This window comes from Polypterus senegalus, chromosome 13 (genome assembly GCF_016835505.1).
Source record: "Polypterus senegalus isolate Bchr_013 chromosome 13, ASM1683550v1, whole genome shotgun sequence".
Taxonomy (NCBI): domain Eukaryota; kingdom Metazoa; phylum Chordata; class Cladistia; order Polypteriformes; family Polypteridae; genus Polypterus; species Polypterus senegalus.
The window spans coordinates 137269-158356 of record NC_053166.1 but is presented as its reverse complement, the minus strand read 5'-3'; the positions used below and the strand labels follow the sequence as shown (position 1 = coordinate 158356).

Genomic DNA, 21088 nt, shown 5'->3' with positions numbered 1-21088 from the left:
TATATGTTTAGATATGCTTACATTTAAAATATGCAATAGAGTGAAGCTGCGAAAGTCGAAGCGCGATATAGCGAGGGATCCCTGTATTTGCCTCCTAAGAAAAAAAGTAAAAGTTCGGCAGTGCCATGTATCTTCTGCTTTAGTTTGTTGTAGGGTTGCCTTTTGGATGCGTGGATGTTTGAAATTCCAAATAAATGAGTTTATGACTGAATTAACAAATATTTGTTAATGTAAATGGGTATGCTTTGAAATAGAAAAAGAAGTTTAGGAAGGATATTCATCTTGACAATGTTAAATCCCCCTGCTAAAGTGAGATGGAGGGTAGACTGCCTATGCATGTCTTATTTAAGCTTTTCCATGCAGACAGCAAAGTTTTGTTGAAAAAGAGCTTTATATTTATTTGTAATGTTTACCCCTAGGTATTTAAACTGATCTGCGATAATAAAAGGGAAAGTGTCCAATCTACTGTTGTGTGCTACATGAGTTAACTGGGAAAAGCATACTTTTATTCAAATTAATTCTGATTCCAGATATCTTTTGAAAATCTGCTGTTGCTGTTAGGACTGCAGGCACAGACTTTTGTGGGTCTGATATATACAGTACCATATCATCTGCATATAGTGTTATTTTCTGTTCAAGACCGTCTCTGATAATCCCCTTTATTTCAGATGCAATTCGAAAGTGAACAGCATATGGCTCAATGGCAATTGCAAATAGCAGTGGTGACAGGGGGCATCCTTGTCTAGCACCACACTCTAGTTTGAAGTAATCAGAAAAATTGCTATTAATACAAACTGAAACTTCTGGACTTGTATACAGTAGTTTGATCCATGCATATGTTCAGGCCAAACCCAAATTTGTGCAATGTGGTGAAGTAGGTAGTCCCATTCAACCATATTAAATGCTTTTTCTACATCCAAAGATAAGGAGATCAGGGCGAGGGTCTGGGGGTCGGGGCGAGCAAGCTGTTTCCAATCTATCCTTTTTCCTCCACAATTGTAAGTGCCAACACAACAAAAGGCTTTATAGCCATAACTCCTGGCAAAAGTGGAAATTAAGGTTAAATCTGTCTTATGTAATAATGAACTACCTTAATTTAAAACTATAAAATGCCAACAAAAGTTCATCTCTATGACCAAACAGTGAACTTTGTGAAATGGAATGTCAAAGGTCTCAATCATGAATTAAAGAGGAAGAAAGCATTCTCGCACCTAACAGGTCTAAACGCCAAGACAGAATTTTTATAGGAGACCCACTTATTAAGCAAGGGTCAGTTTTGGTTGCAAAGAAATTGGACTGGACAAATATTCTACTCCAGCTATACAAAGAAAACTAGAGGTGTGTGGGAATCTTAATACATAGAACAATTTAATTTTTTGTACCCAATGTCGTATCTGATCCAGAAGGGCAATGTGTGATGGTGAAGGGTAATTTATTTAGTTGTAAAGTGATTTTCATAAATATCTACGCACCCGAAGTGGATGATAGAGACATTATTCAAAACGTGTTTGCATACATTCCTAATGTTAACACTCATAAAATTATAATGGCACTTTTAATTGTGTTTTAAATGCAGACCTGGATAGGTCTTCAGCTACAGGGGCGATAACATCTAACACTGCAAAAACAATTACACGGTTTGTTATTGATCATAACTTATCAGACCCATATACATTTCTAATGTGTTCCTGTCTAAGCTAAATTCTGAAGATGTCATTTATTTTCTCAACAGGGTTGTCTCAGGATGGATAACAAAGGTGGAGATGGAGTGGTACAAGCAGTGGTAAGTGATCTTATTCTGCTTTAAAGGCTGATACAGTAGCAGAAAGCCACATTCAATAACTGCTCCATTTGAAAGATTTTTATTTTAATTCCCAATGCATCATGGTGGTGTCATACCCAGTTTTCGGTGCCAACAATATCAGAGATCCCAAAAATGTGGACCTCCACAAATCTTTCCAAACGCCAGAAGGTTCCACGTTCATCTCTACGAACAATAATACGCAAGTATAAGCACCATGGGACCACCCAGCCATCATACCGCTCAGGAAGGATGCTCATTCTGTCTCCTAGAAGAGAACGTACTTTGGCACAAAAAGTGCAAATCAATCCCAGAGCAACAGCAATGAACCTTGTGAAGATGCTGGAGGAAACATGTAGACAAGTTATCAAACTGTTAGAAGATCTTCAAGCTGCTTGTCACTGATGATGTTTCTGATCTGTGGCCCTCCTTAGTCTTGACCTCAATTTTTCACAGAAACATGTCTGAAGTATTGAAATTCTTCGTTTTTCCGTGTTCACCATTTTCACAATTTTTTTTCATCACTCCAAGTTTTGTATGAAGAGGAGGCAAAACAACCTTTGCCGGGACGACATGTGGTTTGTGTGTCACACTTTCTTACCCAGCTTTTGGAGCAGCCAGTTCATTTTAATGTATCAAGACTCTTCAGCACGGCTGTGCCAGCCGCAAATTAAACAACGGGACTTGGGATTTGGACAGCATGGTGGCACAGTGGTAGCACTGCTGCCTCACAGTTAAGAGACCCAGGTTCGCTTCCCGGGTCCTCCCTTTGCATGTTCTCCCTGTGTCTGCGTGGGTTTCCTCCAGGTGCTCTGGTTCAGTCCAAAGACATGCAAGTTAGGTGCATTGCCGATCGTAAATTGTGCTTGGTGTGTGTACCCTGCAGTGGGCTTGTGCCCTGTGCTGGCTGGGATTGGCTCCAGCAGACCCTTGTGACCCTGTGTTAGGATATAGCGGGTTGGAAAATGACTGACTGACTTGGGATTTCCGAGCTGCAGCATCACAACTTTCAGATCAGCACCAATGTTCCAGGAGTCGATGTATACTTACAATATGAAAGGAAAACCACAAAAATAGGCGACTGTAATAAAATGGTACATGATAAGAACACTTAGAGGTGGTGTTTGTGATCAGCAGGGTAAAAATCTGTAAGGTGCATCCGAAAGTGTTCAGGAAGCAAAATGTTCATTGTCCAGTGTAGCCAGTCACGTTCATTGCATTTGTTTTGCCCATCAATGCCAAGAACACAGTGGATATTAGGACATGGAAGTAAGCAGTAGAAATGAAGTTGTGTGCTCCAGTTTATTCAGATTACTGTCAGTCCACCAGATATCCTGTGGTCCACCATTCACTTCAGATCTGGAAGTACTGTAGAAGCTGCACATGTTCTATAATAACCATACATTTCACTATCCTCTAACCTATCGAGTAGTCAACACATGGAAGTCACTAGATGTATAGTTTTTGGAGACAATATCTTTGCATCTTTTGAATTGTGGTTCAGAAAATATTAAAATATTCACACACTAAAATGTGTACCACCAATTCTGCTATGCATATAGTGCAGTGAAAAGGAATTTGCCCCTTCCTGATTCCTTCCATTTTTGCTTTATTGTTTCTGAGTGGAGGAGCTCAAGTATCTCGGGGTCTTGTTCACGAGTGAGGGAAGAATGGAGCGTGAGATCGACAGGCAGATCGGTGTGGCGTCCACAGTGATGCGGGCTCTGCATCGATCTGTCGCATTGAAAAAGGAGCTGAGCCATAAGGCAAAGCTCTCCATTTACCAGTCGATCTATGTTCCTACCCCTTACCTATGGTCATGAGCTATGGGTAGTGAATACAAGCGGCTGAAATGAGTTTCCTCCGCATGGTGTCTGGGCTTTCCCTTAAAGATAGGGTGAGAAGCTAGAGTAGAGCCGCTGCTCCTCCGCATCGAGAGGAGTCAGATGAGGTGGCTCGGGCATCTGATCAGGATGGCTCCTGGACGCCTTCCTGGTCAGGAGGCCCCGGGGAAGACCCAGGACACACTGGAGGGACAATGTCTCCCGGCTGGCCTGGGAACGCCTTGGGATTCCCCTGGAAGAAGTGACCAGGGAGAGGGAAGTCTGGGCATCTCTGCTCAAGCTGCTGACCCCGTGACCCGATCTCTGAAAAGCAGAAGAGGATGGATGGATGGATGTTTCTGATCCCCAAACAAATTTTGTATAATACAAAAGACAAACTGAGTAAACTCAACACCCAGTTTTAAACGGTGCCAGAGTGGATAACTTTATCTAAGTGGAAAATCCATTGTCAGATGCTATGGTTAAAATATCCATATTCTGAGGCACTGGGGCTCTTCGTCAATGGCATAACCTGTGCTCATCGTTGTTATGTCAGCAAACTGATAAGATTTGAAAAATGGCTGAGAGTAAACAGTAAAAGGGTCAAAACCGATAAAATCAAAAACATGAGCGTGCGTCAAAGCTGAAACAAGAGCCTGGAATCGAGATAAAAAGTCAAAATCGAGAAACCTTTACAAAGAAAGTTTTCAAAAGGGTTTTGAATCCATTCTTCAGTATTACCTCCTGGCTAATCAGTAAATGTTCCATGATTGAGTACAACCACTGTAGATTTTAATGAGGACAAACATGTGAATTTAAATGATTGGTTGTTTGAAATGACAACAATCCCAGAATGAACTCAATGCACATTATGCTTGATGATTCCTTATCTACGAATATCGAATCACGAAATCTCCCAAACTATGAGGACTTGGGACTTGAAATTTGGAATGTAGGTTACCCTCGGCCCATAGGTGCTCGCTAAGAAACGGTTTGAAAAATCTTGTGGTCCAAGCGTGTTCTGTTTGTATGTCTGTCTGATTCTCACGAGAGAATTGCTTAACGGATTGTGACAATCAAGAGTCCAAGACATCATAAAGGTTTGGGGCAGCCACCGGTATATTGTTTTTCCCAGCTGCAAAAGGGTTGAAATAAGTAGCACGATGTGCAAATAACAGAGTCCAAAACAAAACTGACTATGGGAGCTCAAGATGGAGGCTTTAAAGGCCTGTAGAGGAACTGATGTCATCAAAATGGCTGGAACCAGAAGTGACGTCAGCAAAGAGGCCGGCTTCGGAAGTGACGTCAGCAAAGGGGCCAGCTTCGGAAGTGACCTCAGCAAAGGGGCCAGCTTCGGAAGTGATGTTAGCAAAGGGGCCGGCTTCGGAAGTGATGTCAGCAAAGGGGCCGGCTTCGGAAGTGATGTCAGCAAAGGGGCCGGCTTTGGAAGTGATGTCAGCAAAGGGGCCGGCTTCAGGAGTGATGTTAGCAAAGGGGCCTGCTCTGGAAGTGATGTCTTCTGAGGCGCCGGAACCTTGCAGCATTTCCCGGGAATGATCTGTAGGGAACTGAGAAAGACTGTCAGCGCACTCTGCCACCCCCTGGTCGGATGTTTTATTACACTTACTCAGACCCTTTAGCTGCCTCCTACTCGCACGTGTGTGACAGGATTTAGATCGGGTTGTTTTCTATAATTTGCCTGAACTTTCCGGTTGATTTTGCGACTTCTCTTATGGCGCTCAGTACCAGAGTTCGCTTGCGGTATCGATGTATTTATGCAAATCCAACAGAGTGGCTGTGGGCCGAGAGCAGGGGGGCGGGGCCTTCCTCATTCACTCGCCAGCCTCTGTTCGAGTTGGTCTACATCTCACCACATGTTGGAGTGCACCTTGCCTCTGCTTAGCTAGCGATACCTGTTTATTCAACAGACCTTATCATCTAGAGATTGTTAAGGAGTAACGTTTGACGTTTTTGAGAGAACGAGAGATCAGAGCTACGTGTGTTTTAGAAGGTAGCTGCTGATTGGCAGAGTTATCACGGCCATGTGCTTTTCTCCCCACGCGAGGAATGCTCTCCCGTCAGAGCTGAACACGATCAGATAGAGTGCTAACGTCTATTGATTTTTAAAGTTTGTCCTGTTTCATTACTATGTGGGCAAAGCCACGGGGTACAGCTAGTATTGCATACATGTACATTTGACAGGTTAGTGCTGAATTAATGGGAGTGATGTGAATGAGAGATTAACAAGAGTGTTCAAGAGCAAATGAAGGATAAAGTGTGTGTGTGTATGGTGGGGATTGTTGGCTCAGGGGTGTTGTGGTCAGTTACAGTGAGGCCTGGTCCAAAGAATACCTGCTCTGTGAGCAATTGGTCCAGGTCAAATTAATTTGATCACTCGTTTTTATAGAATTACATCCATCCATCCATCCATTATCCAAGCCATTATATCCTAACTACAGGGTCACGGGGGTCTGCTGGAGCCAATCCCAGCCAACACATGGCGCAAGGCAGGAAAAAAACCCCGGGCAGGGCGCCAGCCCACCGCCAGGCGTACACACACACACACACACAAGGGACAATTTACGACCACCAATGTATCTAACCTGCATGTCTTTGGACTGGTCGAGGAAACCCACGCTGACACGGGGAGAACATGCCAACTCCACGCAGGGAGGACCCGGGAAGTGAACCCGAATCTCCTAACTGCCAGGCGCTACCACTGCGCGGTTATAGAATTACAGTTTTTAGAATTTGAAGGTACTTGAATGGGGGACAGTGATTCTTCTATGTGAGACGTCTCTAAACAGATGATTTGTTTTTTCTCCTTCCAGGACACACTGGAATGCTCCCATTATTGGTGAAGGCACTTTCAATCGTGAGGTTGTTCAGAATCACTTCACAAAAGAAAATCCCACCATTGGCCTGACAGTCTTTGCAATTGGCAAGTGAGTATTTCTAAGCTGGTTCTTAATGTAGTGTGTCCCCCGTGGGTCACCTTTAGTCACACGGAGTCATTGAGAGTTTCCAGTTGCTGACACTACAGGGTTAGTGCTATTTGTGCACCACCGTCCCTTCGTTTACTGTTATCACAAGCTGGACGTCTCCTTTTTCCTGGTGTAACCCTTTCAGATGCATATATCTAGGCTTTTGTGAAGTTTTCTTTTTTTATTCTTTTTTCTTATTTTTTTGAGATGGTATTAACACATCCTTCCCCCCTTGCCTGATTTTTTTTTTTTACCCCTCAGTTTGGCCGGCTCTATCTTACATAGTTGGGTCTGAGTTAGGGTTACGCAATATACCGATACTGAAAAAATTGCAAAAAAAAAAAAAATTTAATGATAGTGTGCCAACATTTTGATATTTTCAATACCGGAAGTAAACGTTAGGATTTCCAGTCAAATTCTCTTCCCCCTCAATCCCCATAGACACTAACCATTGTGGTTGTGGAAAAATGTCCATTTTGTTGCCTTCATAAAGTGGAACAACACGTTTATTTGTGATCAGAACTTGACTGGGGAAGCTTCCCTTGATTATAACTTCAGGCCCAAACCACCAAATTGTTTCCCATCAGGGAGGCTGGAGTAAGATAGCGTTTGCAGTTATCCATTATTTTCTTCTGAAACATTTTTGGTCCTGACTCTTAGATCCAAAAACCGATATTGATACCTAAGTCAAAAGTTTAGTAGCAGCCCAGCATTCGTCTGTGTTTGTGAGTCAGAGGCATCTCCCAGTTATCACAGCTCCACCAGAAACAGCTCCCAGTAGGGCTGTTCGATATAACGATATATATCAGATGACAATATGAAAACGTCTATCGCTGCACATTACGCTATCGTTTGTTTCGTGGTGTCGCAAAATAAACTGTTTACGGCAATATTTTTTTCATTGTTTTGATGGCCACCACGTGGATGCAGACACACTAGCATGGCTGATGAAGACGAGGCAACACCAGGTAGCTCCACACAGAAGGACCTTGTTCCTAAACGAGGGGCTACCTCTGTAGTATGGAGATGGTTTGGATTTGAAGAGTCTGACACAGACCAGAAAACGGTACTGTGCAAATTATGCTGCAAACCGATCGCTACCACAGACTCCAACACGACAAACCTCTTCTACCACCTCCAAAAAAGCACGTGAGCGAGCATGCAGAGAGTTTACAACTGAGAGGCAGGCCACGTAGGATATTACAGTTGTAAAGGTACTATTTAAACGAGCATGTTAAAAGCTTGGAAGATTAATTGCTACCAAAACAATTTGCTTAAGGCATAATTTTCCCTGCAGCGTTTGCTGTCAGCGTTAATCTTGTTAAAATTACGTTTACGCCACAACTGCATTAAACGGCAAATCTCCGTTAACAAGTTACCGGGATCGCCCGTGCTTGGGGCTGGACGGCATCAACACGTTAGCGCCGTCCAGTCCCACGCACGGGCGATCAGCTGTAACTCATTAACGGAGATTTGCCACACTACGATGTGCAAATTAACATTTTACTAGAATGTAGCCTAAAAATATTATATTTAATATTATATATTTAATATATTTTTGTCGTAAGCCTTATTGCTGCTACAGTTTGAAGTACAATGTTTACATTTGGTTTTGACAGTTAATGTTTATTTTGTTTAAAGGGTTTATTGGCCTTATATAGTTTAGTTGTTAGTGCTTTGATCCTTTTATATTTAATATATGTTGTGAGAGTTATTGCTGCTACAGTTCACATTTTGTTTATGTCAGGCATTTTATATAGCAGTATTTTATATTGGGCCTTTAGTAATTTTTTTTTGAAAAGTGTTTTATATTTGATACATTAACATTTTATGTTTACATTCTAAGTCAAACATTTGCTCAAATGTTCTAAATAAAAGAACAGAAATAATTACAAGTTGAGTACTTCTCATTTTTGATTTTTTTAATTTAAATGAAAAAAAGGAGTGGTGATTATATAAACTATTCACTGAATACAAAGAAAATGTACTATATCCTGATATCGGGATATGAAATGAAATACCGGGATATAAGATTTTGGTCATATCGCACAGCCCTAGTTCCCAGTTCAAATAAGCCCTTTCTTCTTCTTTTCTTTAAACAACCTTTTTTTTTACCAAAATATAATTTAATACCACCCACTACCTTCTCTTTGTTTTTTCTTCTTTCCTTCCTCTGCCTACACTCCAGGTGAGCTTTGTCTCACTCTGCTCCCGACTCTTAACTTACCCGACTGAGGAGGAGGATGAGCTTCTTTTAAAGCAGGACCCAGTATGTCACCAGTGTGCCTAGGAAACACGTCTGGGACAGAGAGATGAGACCCCATCCCCGCTGCGTTGGAAGGATTTTCAGGATCGGATGACGTTATCTCCCATCTTTCCGTCGGTGTGCCGGGCAATGTTCCAAGGCTTTATACTCTTTCTTGATGTGTAGGCCCCCACTTAGGTGAATCATGCCATTCCAAACAAGGCAAAAGAGGGTACAGTTTCATGCTGGCTTTGACATGCAAAAATAGTCTATAATGGGCCTCAGTTTGACTGCCCATTTCACAGATATCCCTGACTGACTTGTCTTATAATGCCTGCCTAGCAGTTCTTATAAGGTGAACCCCTGTGCTAAATCTGGCTCTGTGTCAACTGTGCATGTGAGTAGAAAAAGGCAGATTTATAAAATACAGTCATATGAAAAGGTTTGGGAACCCCTCTTAATTCTTTGGATTTTTGTTTCTCATTGGCTGAGCTTTCAAAGTAGCAACTTCCTGTTAATATCTGACATGCCTTATGGACACAGTCGTATTTCAGCAGTGACATTACGTTTATTGGATTAAGAGAAAATATGCAATATGCATCATAACAAAATTAGACAGGTGCATAAATGTTGGCAGAGATACTGTATGACATCAATACTTAGTTGAGCCTCCTTTTGCTCCTTTGAGCCTCCAGACGCTGTCCTCCTATAGCCTGTTTAGAATCTGTGTCTGGATTCTGGATGGAGGTATTTCTGACCAATTCTTCATACCAAATCTCTCCAGTTCAGTTCAATTTGATGGACAGCCTGCTTCAAATCATCCCATAGATTTTCGATGATATTCAAGTCAGGGGACTGTGACGGCCATTCCAGAACATTGTACTTCTCCCTCTGCATGAATGCCTTTGTGTTTTGGCTCATTGTCTTGTTGGAATACCCAACTCCTGTGTAACTTTAACTTTGTGACTGATGTTTGAACATTATCCTGAAGAATTTGTTGATATTGGGTTTGAATTCATCTGACCCTCGACTTTAACAAGGGCCCCAGTCCCTGAACTGGCCACACAGCCCCACAGCATGATGGGACCTCCACCACATTTGACAGGAGGTAGCAGGTGTTTTTCTTGGAATGTGATGTTCTTCTTCCGCCATGCAAGCTCTTTTTCTTCTGACCAAATAACTCAATTTTTGTCTCATCAGCCCAAAGCACTTTGTTCCAGAATGAATCTGGCTTGTCTAAATGAGCATTGGCATACAACAAGCGACTCTGTTTGTGGCGTGAGTGCAGAAAGGGCTTCTTTCTCATCACCCTGCCATACAGATGCGCTGAATTGTAGAACGATGTACAGATACGCCATCTGCAGCGAGATGTTCTTGCAGGTCTTTGGAGGTGATCTGTGGGTTGTCAGTAACCATTCTCACAATCCTGCTCATATGCCGCTCCTGTATTTTTCTTGGCCTGCCAGACCTGCTGGGTTTATCAGCAACTGTGCCTGTGGCCTTCCATTTCCTGATTCCATTCCTTACAGTTGAAACTGACAGTTTAAACCTCTGAGATGGCTTTTTGTAGCCTTCCCCTAAACCAGGAGACTCAACAATCTTTGTTTTCAGATCTTTGGAGAATTGCTTTGAGGATCCCATGCTGTCTGTCACTCTTCAGAGGAGAGTCAAAGGGAAGGAAGCACAACTTCCAATTGACCCCCTTAAATACGTTTTCTCATGATTGGACGCCCCTGTCTATGAAGTTCAAGGCTTAACGAGTTCATCCAACCAATTTGGTGTTGCAAGTCATCAGCATTGAGCAGCGACAGGCATTCAAATCAGCAAAATTACAAGGGTGCCCACATTTTTGCACAGGCAGTTTTTCACATTTGATTTAATTTCATACAACTAAATACTGCGTCACTAAAAATCTTTGTTCAGAAAACACCCCAGTACTCCGATGTTCCTAGGAAATGAAAGACATACCGCTGTTATCTTCTTTGTTGAAAGGAGAGTCAATTATTATGCAGGCCGAGAGGGGGTCCCAAACTTTTTCATATGACTGTATATGTGCACAGAGCACAGTGACATATTAAACTTATACAGTTTATTACAGCATAGTAAACCGCCAAGTTAGATATGTCCAACTGTTTTTGTGACCTTGCGGAGCTGGATGGCACCTCTAATGAGTAATGAGAAGTAGTAGACAAAGATGAGACGCCGAAGCAGGTCACCACATAGCCAGTTCCCAGAAAGAGCAAACTAATGATAGTGGGGGACTCAATTATGAGGGGATTGAGACTCCGGCTTGCTCATGGGACTGAGTCTTTGTATGGTGTGTCTTGCCTTCCTAGTATACAGGTGGGACGAGAACTTCCCTCTATAGAAAAGCATCCTTATGTGAGTTTACACATCTTACCTGCTGATGAAAACAGAGAAAGTAAAGTAATCTAAGCCTTTAAGAGACACAAAAGACCAGATTATTATACGCCGTTGCAACTCATTACGTTTGTAGCTGGCACACACATAGACCATCTATGTTCCTCTTTAAAGGAATACTCCACCCAAAAATGCTATACAGTAATCCCTCCTCGATCTTGGGGGTTGCGTTCCAGACCCCGACCCTCGATAGGTGAAAATCCGCGAAGTAGAAACCATATGTTTGTATGGTTATTTTTATATATTTTAAGCCCTTATAAACTCTCCCACACTGTTTATAAATATTCCCCGCAGAGTTATACAGCATAATCCCTTTGTATTCTCTTAGATATTAGGTAAGATTCATTGAAATTACGTATATAAACACACTGTTTATATACAGTAAAACCTAAATATTATTTTAAAGATATTGAGTGTCTCCGATATCACATGTTACAGCCATTACGATAGACAGGCCACCAGCAATAAATACGTACAATGCAACAAAATTAGTATACGGTAAATGTGTGTACAGTGACACTAAACGTACGTACATGTACTAAGTACTGCAAGTAGAAAATTAATTATGGTTACTCACCAACAATGACACGATGACTTGTCCAATAACAATGAGTTTTATTTTACTGCACAACAAAGGAGAGCGTTACAGTTCTTCCAAAGTAGCCTCTTCAGGTGATTGTGTAGCACTGCCGTTGTTCTTCTTCCTGCAGTCTTCAATCCAAATCCCTAAAGCAGATTCTATCCAGACTACTGCCTTATTACATCCACTTAGAACTTGTTTTGCACCCTGGTTAAAAGGACACTGCGGCCGTAGATCTTATATTCCTTTCCTACTTTTTAAATAAAAATAATCGTAGCCTTCAACAAATCCAAAACGTGTACCTTTTCGGCAATCGTTAACATCTTCCGTTTGCGCTTGAGCAGGGCACCTGAAGCAGTAGCAGATCGTTTTGGAGCCATAATGAAGGGCTTGACTATGCACAAAGATAAACACAAAAGAGCACAACTCTTTATACACAGCGAAACACGTTGATGCTGAATGAGCGAGACGAGACTTCCTGGTTAACACTGCATTCAGCAAGCAGGAACTTAACTGCATGCTCTGATTGGTGAGCTTCTCAGTCATCCGCCAATAGCGTCCCTTGTATGAAATCAACTGGGCAAACCAACTGAGGAAACATGTACAGGAAGTAAAAAGACACATTGTCCGCAGAACCCGCGAAGCAGCGAAAATATATTTAGTTATGCTTTCATATAAAATCCGTGATAGAGCGAAACCGGAGCTATAACGAGGGATTACTGTATATTTTTTAGCGAAAATATATTTAGTTATGCTTTCGATAGAGCGGATATAACGAGGGATTACTGTATATTTTTTAGATCTCTTATCCCAAGTTGCTTGTAGTTGTAGCCATGAAAAAATTTTCATTAATGGTTTCCAAGCAGAATGGAGAAAACAAATTTTCTGATAGAATGGGAGCCTATGGTGATCAACGCTGACCATAAGCAAACCGTATCAAGGATATCCATGAAAATAATCTCAAGTTACTCGGGTCAAGTAATCATCACTCCCTGGTGCAGTTTTACAGCTGGGAGTCCATGTTCATTTGACATTGGCTTCAACTAGACCAGTGGCTGCAGGTTTTCATTCTAACTCTTTTCCTAATCAGTAACCAGTTTTCACTGCTAATTAACTTCTTTTAATAGAGTTGAATTTGAATAGCCTTATTTTTAAGGATTCAGTCCTCTGAATGTATTCCTTTCTTCATTAAATGACAGCCAAACAGAACTGAGATGTGAAACGAGCTAACAGATGACCAGCTAAACTGGGATTTCAAACTCCAACCAATTTCAGTCCAACTAATCTCTTAATGAGAAGCCGATTCTTGCTGTTGATTAAACCTGTGATTTAATTCCATGGTTTCTTCCTGCTCTCATTCTGCCATAGCAGACATTTCCAGTTTCTAAGAACACCATCAAAATGTTTTGGTGACCTGAGAGAGATCAGCCTTACCGAGACCATCACCTCTGTTTAATTTCAGATGTTGTGTGATGGGCACAGGTGAGCTGGACATGTGGCGGCTTGTTTTGTGTCTCATTATTGTTTGGCTGCTATTTCAGGAAAAAGAGACAACTAAGAGTCAAGTTAATTTAAAACTAAGGCAAAAGAAGTTAATTAGCAGCAAAAACGGCTCACTAATGAAGAAGATAGTTAGAATGAAAACCTTCGGCCACTGTGGCCCTCCAGGACTGGAGTTCGACATCCGTGAACTAGACTAACAGCAGAGCTCTGTGCGGTGCATGTTCAAACCACCCATAATCCATCACAAATGTGTTGCATTGCATTAGCTTCTATCCGTTGCAGTTACTGCTGTAGCCATGAGGGGGCGGATCGGCACTTCAGACCCCAGACGAAGACACAATTTCACCACAACGGTCCAAGTTCAGTTAAAGTATTTTGACTTTCAACAATACCTTCTGCACAACTCTTTCTTTTGCTTTTCTCTGTTTCACTCCTCCAAGTTTGACTCCATCTCGGATGCAGTCTTGACTCTCACTGCTCACTTTTAACTCCAGACTTGGGAGTACTTCCAGTGCTCAATCTATTACCACCAGGAAGCACGTCCATGTCTGGTATGACCCCAACGGTTCTTGTTGTCATCAGTATTCTACATCTCCCCTTAGTAGTCCCCACAGAACCCTGCAGTACAGACCCCTTGGAGCACAATTCCCATGCTTACCTACGGACATCCATACTGGAGCACCAGACGGGTGCTGCAACCTGGGTGTACCTGTGGGAATGCTCTGCCCATAGCTGGCAGTTACCCTCTGTCCCAGCATTCCCAGTACACAAGCCCAATCCATGTGTCCTTCCTGCGCCCCTGTTCTAATGTGGCAGATCACTGCTCCCTAGCCCAAGTTGTTCTTCATTTCCAATGGCCTCCTGGCCAGCTAAGGGAGCAAGGACACCTCTTGGTCCTTCACACTGCATAATTTTCAAATTGCCTTTACGTTTTGATTTACCTTTGTACATTAAATCTTAATAATATATGCTAATCATTTGATAAGCCTGGGTGATTCACATTGTACTGTATGTCATAGAAATTAATGCATATGGTCTTCTAACATGAACAAGGTTCTTTGGCATACATCTTGAAATAAAAATGAGACTAAAGATGGTGATAAAACAATGTGGAATGAGGAAAAGGGTATAATGAGATGAGACATACTTGTTGTAACACATGACCCCCTTGTTGTCTATGTTTTCAGGTACCTGGATGCTTACTTGGAGAAGTTTCTCCTCACCGCTGAGATGTATTTCATGAAAGGGTACCGGGTGATTGTGTACGTGATTGTGGATGATCCCACAAGACTCCCCTACGTTGAATTTGGACTAAAACATTCATATAAAGTTTTTCGCATTCTTAAGGAGGACAGGTGGCAGGACATCAGCATGATGCGCATGAAGACCCTCTCAGATCTTCTGAAGAAGTACATCCAGTACGAGGTGGACTACGTCTTTTGCATGGATGTTGATCAGTATTTCTTGGCCCCCTACAGCGTGGAGACCTTAGGAGACCTGGTGGCGCAGGTTCAGGCTTGGTTCTTCCATGAAAACAATTACAAATTCACCTACGAAAGGCGTCCACAGTCGACGGCCTACATCGCAGATGGAATGGGAGATTACTACTACCATGCAGCCGTCTTTGGAGGCCGGCCGCTTAAGGTTTTGGAATTGGTTGACTTCTGCTTCCAAAACATCGTAGAAGACAAGAAAAAAAATATCGAGGCAATCTGGCATGACGAGAGCCACTTAAATAAATACTTTCTCTTGAACAAACCCACCAAGATCTTAAACCCAGATTACTGCTGGGATTATAATATTGCTAGAAACTCAAATGCTAAACTCGCATGGGCAACCAAGGACTATGCAAATTTAAGGCAAAAATAATGTGATGGGAGCTCTTGTGCCACACTTCTCCCTGCCTTTTTCTCGCTGTCTTTTGTTTCTTGAACCTCAGGATATGCTAATATTTGCACAAGAGGCCCGACAGAGTTCGGATCGCATCCTGTGTGCCTTACCTGGGCTTCAAAGGTGCACTCTGACACCGAGCTCCCGGTACGCTGAGAGCTCAGGTGGCACCTTCTATCCAGTGCCATTAGGAAATCTTCAGAAGTATTGATGGGCAGCAAGCATCACCATCTTTCTTTGCTTCTCACACTCAGCAGAGGCAGCTTAATATTTAAACTGCTCATGGAACATGGGAACAACAGCTTCAGCTTTAAAGTGTTGGAGGAGAAATGGGGCTGAAAATACGTACACTGGGAAGTCCACAAAAGTAGCTGCAGTAGATGGAAAAAGTCGAATGAGGGCACATAAATATTAGGGAAATACTCGCAGTGAGAAGAAGTTTGGATGTGATATCCTGACCCAAGGCGTCCTCATGCCATGGTGACCTCCGAATGTGATAACGGAGAGCTTTTGCTGTTTGTTAATGTCTTTCAAGTCCGTCAATTCTTTATTTTTTCCTCCGGTCTAAAGCACTTGACAGACTTCCGATGTCCGATTGCACTTCACATGGTGAAGTCAGAGGTGCCATTTCAAACTCTAAACGGTGGCATTGATGACCAAACTCCATCCCTGCCCTTAGGTTTATAGAGTGCCTTATGGTGGCTATTCATTTGCACTACAGCTGGTTACGAGTGGGTTTAAGGGGAGTATGGGGAGGTGGATTTAGATTTTATATATGGTTGACCGTTCAGTCGTTTTTAGTTTTTTCGAGAGTCATTGGCCCCTCCCAATGGTGTGTCCTGTAGGGTTGTGAAGATAATTGAAGTGTACTGGTCACATAAATACAAATATTTGGCTATCAGAGAAATGTATGGGTTGAGCTTTGGTTTGTGCTTCCCTCTTCAGTTGTTTCGGTTGTTCTGTCTTTTCGTTTGGTGGTACAGTGACTAAGACCAACTGCATCTGTGACACTAAATGGATTATTGAGGATCCTACCTCAGAAGAGTGTCTTGTTGAGGCCTTTTGTGACAGTTTGGCCGTTTTAACTGGAAACCACTACAGATGACCTTAGTCTCCCTAACTACTAGAGACTGAAGTCCAGAGATCATCTGCATGAAAGCCAAACTGTTTGATTGCCTTTAGATGTTTAGAAGTAACTGACAAGACTGAACAGTCAAAGCTGGACAGTCCTAAGGATGCACAGATGACCATAGCTGGTCATCTTTATGGGGTCAGAGACGTCAAATGTAGTTTGAAACCGAGCCAATGACATGATAAAAGTCGTATTACCAAATGTGAAGTAGATACACAAAGAAACAGGAAGTCTTTTATAATTATATATTTTTTCTACATGTAAATTTGAGATGTTTTAGGAGATGTTTAAAATGAGATATATTTGGATTTTCGTTTTTTAATGAATTCTGCAGTCCCCAGAGGTTTTCCCACCCACTTCAGTGTGTCGAATACCCCATTCTGTGGATGGAGACCATGGACCAGGGAAGTCTTTGCGTCAGATAGCCTTGTGGTCCTCCGTAGACCCACACAGTGACACGGCATGAGTCAGCCCTCTGATGGAATTGATTTATTTCTGCCTGGAATGTACTCTTAAGGGAAAGAGAGGCCATGATGTGGAGCACCTGACACACCAATGACTACACTCCTGAGAGTACCAATGACTGTGGATTATAGATTTATTTTTTATTATGTTTGTAATTTTTTATATTTCTAAGTTTGATTGTTTCAAGAACCTGTGGAAGGGAAGGGAAGGGACACAATGCTCCCCTACTCAGTGGCCCTCACTCTTAGTAAAGGACGATCAAGAAGTTCTGGTTTCTAGAGGCATTCACGTACAGCGTTGTGTCTTCTAAATTATAAAACCATAAATAAAAGGGAATTTCTAAAACAAAACTTGAGTACAGTGTGAAGTGCTATTTATTGTCTTTGTAGCATTTGGGTAAAGCCGCCTGCTGATGGCGAAGACTTTTCACGTTGTCATTATGGGGTGTTGTGTGTAGAATTCTGAGGAAAAAAATGAATTTAATCCATTTTGGAAAAAGGCTGTGACATAACAAGATGTGGAAAAAGTGATGCGCTGTGAATACTTTCCGGATGCACTGCATATCCACGCCCCGAGTAGTGACCATACATACAGTAGAGGCTCTTTGGCCTGGTGAAAGTCAATAAGCAGTTCCTTGGTTTCACTGATGTTTAGTTGCAGACAGTTTTCAAAGTTGTCCCCTGACTCCTTTCCTCTGTCTCATCCCCCTTATCGATACACCCCAGAACTGCAAAATCATCTTGAGAGTTTCTGCAAGTGACATGACCTGCCTTTTTATGTAGAGTCTGAGCTGTTGAGCGTGAACGTAAGAGGTGACAGGCCTGTTCCTTGTGGTGCTCCAGTGTTCCTCTCACATACTTTGGTCTTCTGGCCAGATAGTCCATTACCCAGGACACCAAAGGCTCATCAACCCACACACGCCTGGCTGGTATTAAAAGCACTGGAGAAATTGAAAAACATCATCCTGACTTTGTGGCCAGCTTTGTCCAGCCTTGTGGAGCAAACCTGATCATTGCATCCTCCACTCTGATATTTTTCAGATGCTCAAAACAATTAAAGGAACCCTTTGTAATCCGAGTATAGTATTCAATCGATGAAACTTCTGGGCTATTGATCTGGTCAGTTAAGTAGCAGAGGGGCTTGTTCATCAGTTTCAGCTGCTTTGGTGCACTAGAGGGGCAACAATGAGACGACCCCCAAAACGGGAGTGAATGGTTTAACAGGTGGAGGAGGCCACTGACATTTTTCCCTCCTCATCTGTTTCGTCACTCAATTTTGCATTTGGCTACGGTCAGCGTCACTACTAGTAGGTAGCATGAGGCCATACCTGGACCCTACAGAGTTAGCACAGGTAGTCCCACTTCTCCAGGATGGCACATCAATATGTGTCATTGCCAGAAGGTTTGTTGTGTCTCCCAGCACAGTCTCAATGGCATGGATGAGATTCCAGGAGACAGGCAGTCACTCTAGGAGAGCTGGACTGGGCCCCTTGTGGTCCTTAACCCATCAGCAGGACCCACCGGTATCTGCTCCTTTTGGCAAGGAGGAACAGGATGAGCGCGGGCAGAGCCTACAAAATGACCTCCAGCAGGCAGGCCACTGGTGTGAATGTCTCTGACCAAACAATCAGAAACAGACTTCATGAGGGGGGTCTGAGGGCCCGATGTCCTCTAGTGGGCACCGTGGAGCTCAATTGGCATTTGCCACAGAATACCAGAATTGGCGCCCTTTTGCTTTTCACAGATGAGAGCAGGTTCACCCTGAGCACATGTGACAGATGTGAAAGTGTCTGGAGAAGCTGTGGAGAACGTTATGCTGCCTGTGACGTCGTTCAGCATGACCGGTTTGGTGGTGGGTCAGTGATGGTCTGTGGAGGCATATCCATGGAGGGATGCACTGACCTCTACAGGCTAGACAACAGCAACTGGGCTGCCATTAGGTATTGGGATGAAATCCTTGGACCCATTGTCAGACCCTATGCTGGCTCCTCCTGGTGCACAGCCTCATGTGGTGAGAGTATGCAAGCAGATCCTAGAGGATGAAGAAATTGATACCATTGACTGACCCCACACTCACCTGACCTCAATCTAATAGAACACCTCTTGGTGGGACATTATCTTTCAGTCCATCCAATGCCTCAGCCTGTCCAGGAGCTCGGTGATGCCCTGGTCCAGATGTGGGAGGAGATCCCCCAGGACACCATCCGTCATCTCATTAGGACGTTGTCAGGCATGGGGGACGCATACAAACTACTGAGTACGATTTGATCGGCTGATCATTTTCATTTCCATCCTTTCGTTCCGACACTCCTGTCTATGAAGTTCAAGGCTTGACGAGCTCATCCAACCAAGTCATCAGCATTGAGCAGTGACAGGCATTCAGATCAGCACAATGACAAGGGGACCCACATTTATGCACAGCCAGTTTTTCACATTTGATTTAATTTCATATAAATACTGCATCACTAAAAATCTTTGTTCGGAAAACACCCCAGTACTCCGATGTTCCTAGGAAATGAAAGACACACCGCTGTTATCTTTTGTGTTGAAAGGAGAGTCGATTATTATGCAGGCTCAGAGGGGGTCACAAACTTTTTCATATGACTGTATGTACTGTAATTCATGCAAGTGCGTTTTCTTTGGTATGAGTGAGGTAAATACGTAATAATTTAATTCAGTGGTTCTCAACCTGTGGGGCGGGCCCCCCTAGGAGGGCACGAAGTAACAAAAAGGGGGGCACGAAGATGTGAAAAAAAGAAAACAAGAATCAAAAATATGAAAAATTCATCTATTGAAACGGAAACAAATGAACTTAAACTGCATTCTGATACTAGATAAATAAAAAAAGAGTTAGATAAATGTCGATAAAAGTTAAGTAGGTATAATAAAATATGCATCTCCGATATATCATTAATTAAAAAAGAACAAATTGGTCTTAGTGAGCTCCTTTCAAAAAAGCATTGGGGGGCGGGGGCGATTAAAACTGGTATGAAAACTCGGGTCGCAAATACTTAAAAGGTTGAGAAACGCTGATTTAATTTAATAAAAGTACAGTAAAATATATGGGTACTCACCAATAATCAATAATATTGATTGAAGATGATGATGATGATGATGTGCAGTACGATGAAGGTATGTAATGAAGACAATGACTGCACAGCAAAGCAGCTCCTCGGGTGGCTACTGCGGCCTACCTTTTTGCAAATCCAGTGGCTCAACCTTCTCCTGGAGTGTCTTAAACTTCTTCTTCTTGCGCTTTGGTTCATTGCCAGAAGCCTTAGAAGGTGCAGGGCGTTTGGGCATCATCTTTGGGCTTTAAGAAGAACAAAATGGAAAACATGACAACAGTCAGCGAAACACTCGCGATGGCTACACGCGGTAAACTGTTATGATACGGGAATGCTGGGCTGCATCTGCCAGAGATGCGTCACGGGGCAGCAGCCAATCAGCAGCAAGGAGAAATGAATAACACTCTCGGATTGGCTACTTTCACCATCCCAAGCCGCATTTTCCTCTACGGTTGCTTGGCGTTCTCTCTACAGTACAGTATTGGCATGAAAAATTGCGAACGATATTTGCGGTTTCCGCTAACAATTATTACTTAGGTTCTAAGGAAATATCTGCTAACGCCTGAGGCTGCAAACTCTGAGCCGTGACTTTCTGGGGGTCTACTGTACTATTCATAAACTCACATCAGTACACGGTATGACCTCCGAAGCATCTGGAAGCACGTTGGTATCGAATCCACCAATTTTGAACCGTCTTGGAGGATTTTGGGGTCTCAGACTTGAATTAGCACCTGAATCATCTTCTCTATGGTTGTCCAGTCCATTTCACGAAGTTGTTGTGTACAAACAGACCACAAAAATTCAATTGAGTTCATATCGGGAGAGTTTCCAGGCCACTCCAGTATGTTCACTGGATTCTCATCAAATAATTTCTTCCCTTGTTTTGATGAGAGACGCAGGGCCAGATCAGGTTGAAAAACACTGGATCACGTGAAACACCCAGAAAAGATGTTTTGGGTTTGCTTCGGCCATTTTGGGATTGGTGTCTTGCACCCGGTCAAGGGCTTGATGTGCTCACCACAATACATCGAACTTCTCTGCAGAAAAGCCATTGCAGAACTGAAAATGATATTTCCCCATAGATCTGATGCTTTATAGACTGCGGCGGATATGGCCACAGGCCGGTTCATTCAATACCATATTAGTTCTCAATACCATATTAGCAACTTGTTATTCC

General features: G+C 42.7%; 1 protein-coding gene across 1 annotated transcript in view; it reads left to right on the top strand.

The window, feature by feature from the left end:
• The window catches only part of LOC120542143, a 165585-nt gene extending 148386 nt beyond the window's left edge, over positions 1 to 17199 (top strand). Inside the window, exons 3-5 of the mRNA XM_039774326.1 lie at positions 1733 to 1783; positions 6456 to 6569; positions 14545 to 17199. Coding sequence (XP_039630260.1) covers positions 1733 to 1783; positions 6456 to 6569; positions 14545 to 15226 — 847 coding nt within the window. The 3' untranslated portion in view covers positions 15227 to 17199. The remainder of the gene's footprint in view (positions 1 to 1732; positions 1784 to 6455; positions 6570 to 14544) is intronic.
• Positions 17200 to 21088: the final 3889 nt, after the last annotated feature.